General features: G+C 43.5%; 1 protein-coding gene across 2 annotated transcripts in view; it reads left to right on the top strand.

The window, feature by feature from the left end:
* The first annotated feature begins 1240 nt into the window (after nt 1-1240).
* pax3 (paired box 3) overlaps nt 1241-2910 on the top strand; it is a 31458-nt gene continuing 29788 nt past the window's right edge. Inside the window, exons 1-4 of one of the 2 annotated variants that reach the window (XM_015390561.1) lie at nt 1241-1600; nt 1841-2076; nt 2171-2225; nt 2554-2697. In XM_015390561.1, coding sequence (XP_015246047.1) covers nt 1516-1600; nt 1841-2076; nt 2171-2225; nt 2554-2697 — 520 coding nt within the window. In that variant the 5' untranslated portion in view covers nt 1241-1515. Of the gene's footprint in view, nt 1601-1840; nt 2077-2170; nt 2298-2553; nt 2698-2910 lie in introns of both variants that reach the window. The other variant, XM_015390560.1, reaches the window with a different exon arrangement.

Genomic DNA, 2910 nt, shown 5'->3' with positions numbered 1-2910 from the left:
ATTAACCTTAAGATGTTGATCATCATAAGGACATATGCTGACATTTAGCCGCTAAACACCGCTATAGATGCATAGGGAAAGGTGGGGATAAAATCTGATCCTGTTTAGGCCCATTCAGTCTGGCTGGTTCTTATTAATCATTTAGTGAAACAAAAACTTTCAACTTTTCAAGCTTATTCGGATTTGTATTAAAATGATTGATCCTAAATGTCCTTCTGGGTTCCAGCAGCCTTTGCGCCTCTCCAGAGGAGCGCAGAGCGCTGCGTCAGGATCCTAATCATGACCCCCCCTACAGCAGGAAAACTTCTTTGTTTGGTATTGATTATTAGACATCTCTCATCAGGGGTAAGTTAGAAAAAAAAAAGTGGATTTGCGCCAGACTGGCTTTACGGCCGCCCTGGCGTCGTATCCTGCTGCGGCGCGCGGCCCTCCGCAGACTGCTGTCAGCTGCTGCTGCGCTCTGAGGAGCCCCAATAAAATGTGGACGGACGCTCTTCATCTGCGTTTATGTCAAATATGAGAGGCTGCTGGGTGGAAACAAATTAGAGGTCGTGGGCAATAATGAGGCGTTAAACGCTCTGGGGATGATTTTACGCACAGGTTACAGGTGACAGAAGATCTGATATTTTCCTTTGGTGATTGATCAATCACACAAAGAGCTGGCAATTCAATAATATAATACAGAACATTTTGGAAAATTATAAGAAATATAATAATCATTTAATTTGATATGAAATATATGATGTTTCTACGTTTAATTATTATATATATATATTATTTACAGATTATCAATATGTCAGAAACAATATAAACGTAGGTTATGTGTCATAGTAGAGCGTCTCCTGCTGCTGTCAGTATTTGATGCTGTTTTTTATTACTTTCTATAATAAAATATATGTAAAAAAATGAAAAATTGATGCATTTTAAAAATATATATATATTAAAAAAGATTTATTTATGTTAATAGTTTCTTAATCTGGAAACCTAATGTTTTATCTAATAATCTAGATTGTTTTTCTAAGTTTTAGACTCTATCATAGATCTATGCGTTGTGAATTGACGTCCCTGTCCCGTTCAAGCGGCGTTTCTGATTGGAGGAAAAAGTTTTAGACCTCAGCCAATCACGAGGCGCCCCTGTGTGCGGTGGATGCCCGCTCAGCCAATCAGAGCCCTGAGCGCTGAGGGGGGGCAGCAGAGGAGCTCCGCTACTTTTCACCGTCCGCTCTCACTTGGAATCGGTGTCAACAAGCACCAACATCCCGCCGCTGATCGTCCGCCTCGCTCGGTCACAGTAAAAACCTCCAGAAAGCGAAGCGCTGTGCGACATTAACCCCCCAGCTCACCGCCTCCCCCCCGCTGCCTGCCGGCGGCCCGGGACTCCCCGGTGTTTAGCCGTAGCCCGGGAGGCGGCTAAGCCCTGCCGAGGGTGTTAACTTTCCAGCCGGACCCAGGCTCTTAGTGTCCGGTTCGCGGCCCCCGGCCGGCCGCTGGGGCTCCGGAGGAGCGGCTGGAGGTATGGCTGCGCTGGCGGGGTCCGTGCCCAGGATGATGCGACCCACGCTGGCTCAGAACTACCCCCGCAGCGGCTTCCCTCTGGAAGGTAAAACATTAGATCAGGAATAAAACAGCCACGGATGTAGGAAGATTAAAAACACCTTAAATTCACAGAAAAATGTCGGTTTAAGTGGATTATTTTTTTAATAATTTTACTTTTTTACAGTTTAACCCGCGTTTTCCTGGTTTAAGCTAACTTTGTTTTTCCTTTTTCTCCAAAAACATTTATTTATTTTTCTCTTCGCTGATATTTTCCTCTTTTTTGTCTTTATTTTTTAATCTCCAGTTTCCACCCCGCTGGGTCAGGGCCGGGTCAACCAGCTCGGAGGAGTTTTCATCAACGGCAGGCCTTTGCCCAACCACATCCGACACAAGATCGTGGAGATGGCCCACCACGGCATCCGTCCCTGCGTCATCTCCAGGCAGCTGCGGGTCTCCCACGGCTGCGTGTCCAAAATCCTGTGCCGCTACCAGGAGACGGGCTCCATCAGACCCGGGGCGATCGGAGGCAGCAAGCCGAAGGTGAACCGGAGAAAAACAACCTGTTGATTCCCGCGGAGGTTAAAATAAAAGTGAATAAAAAGAAGAATTTATTTTTGTTTGTGTTTAAAATCAGGGACCATCGCCGGACGTGGAGAGGAGGATAGAGGAATACAAGCGGGAAAACCCGGGTATGTTTAGCTGGGAGATTCGGGATAAATTACTGAAGGATGGAATATGTGACCGAAACAACGTTCCTTCAGGTAACAAAGGAAAGAAATACAATTATTAGCATTTATCAAACTTTTTTATTTTTCTTCTTCACTTTATATATTTTGATTTGTTTTCCAACAAACTTTTTCCATTTGTTTAAAATAAAGTCATCAAAATAAAGCAGTAAAAAGATTTAACTTTTTTTAAATTATTATTTAAAAAATATAGATTATTTAGCATCAGTTTAAAACATGATTATCTGCGTTTTTCTGACATTATCCACTGATTGTTTGTGGCTGTTTGCAGTGAGCTCCATCAGCCGCATCATGAGGACTAAGTTTGGGGGGAAAGGTGAGGAAGAGGAGGAGGAAGAGGAGATGGAGAAGAAGGAGCTGGAGGAGAGCGAGCCAAGGGCCAAACACAGCATCGAAGGCATCTTAGGAGACAGATGTGAGTTCATCTCTTCTCTTTCTGTTTGCTGCAGGGTGGAGATTTGACTTTCTACGGAAGAGGATTAGGGCCACTGGAGAAAAAAAAGAAAAGTTAACTGATTTTAAAATTCTATTTCAGTATGAGAAAAAAGTCAGAATTCTGATTTTAATCTCAAAATTCTGACTGAATTCTGACAGCTAACAAACATGTTAGCATCAAGCTGTAAGCATG

The sequence above is a fragment of the Cyprinodon variegatus genome, unplaced genomic scaffold (assembly GCF_000732505.1).
Source record: "Cyprinodon variegatus isolate N-32 unplaced genomic scaffold, C_variegatus-1.0 Scaffold504, whole genome shotgun sequence".
NCBI lineage: Eukaryota > Metazoa > Chordata > Actinopteri > Cyprinodontiformes > Cyprinodontidae > Cyprinodon > Cyprinodon variegatus.
Note: the sequence above shows the minus strand (reverse complement) of the source record. Positions and strands in the feature narration are given on the sequence as shown.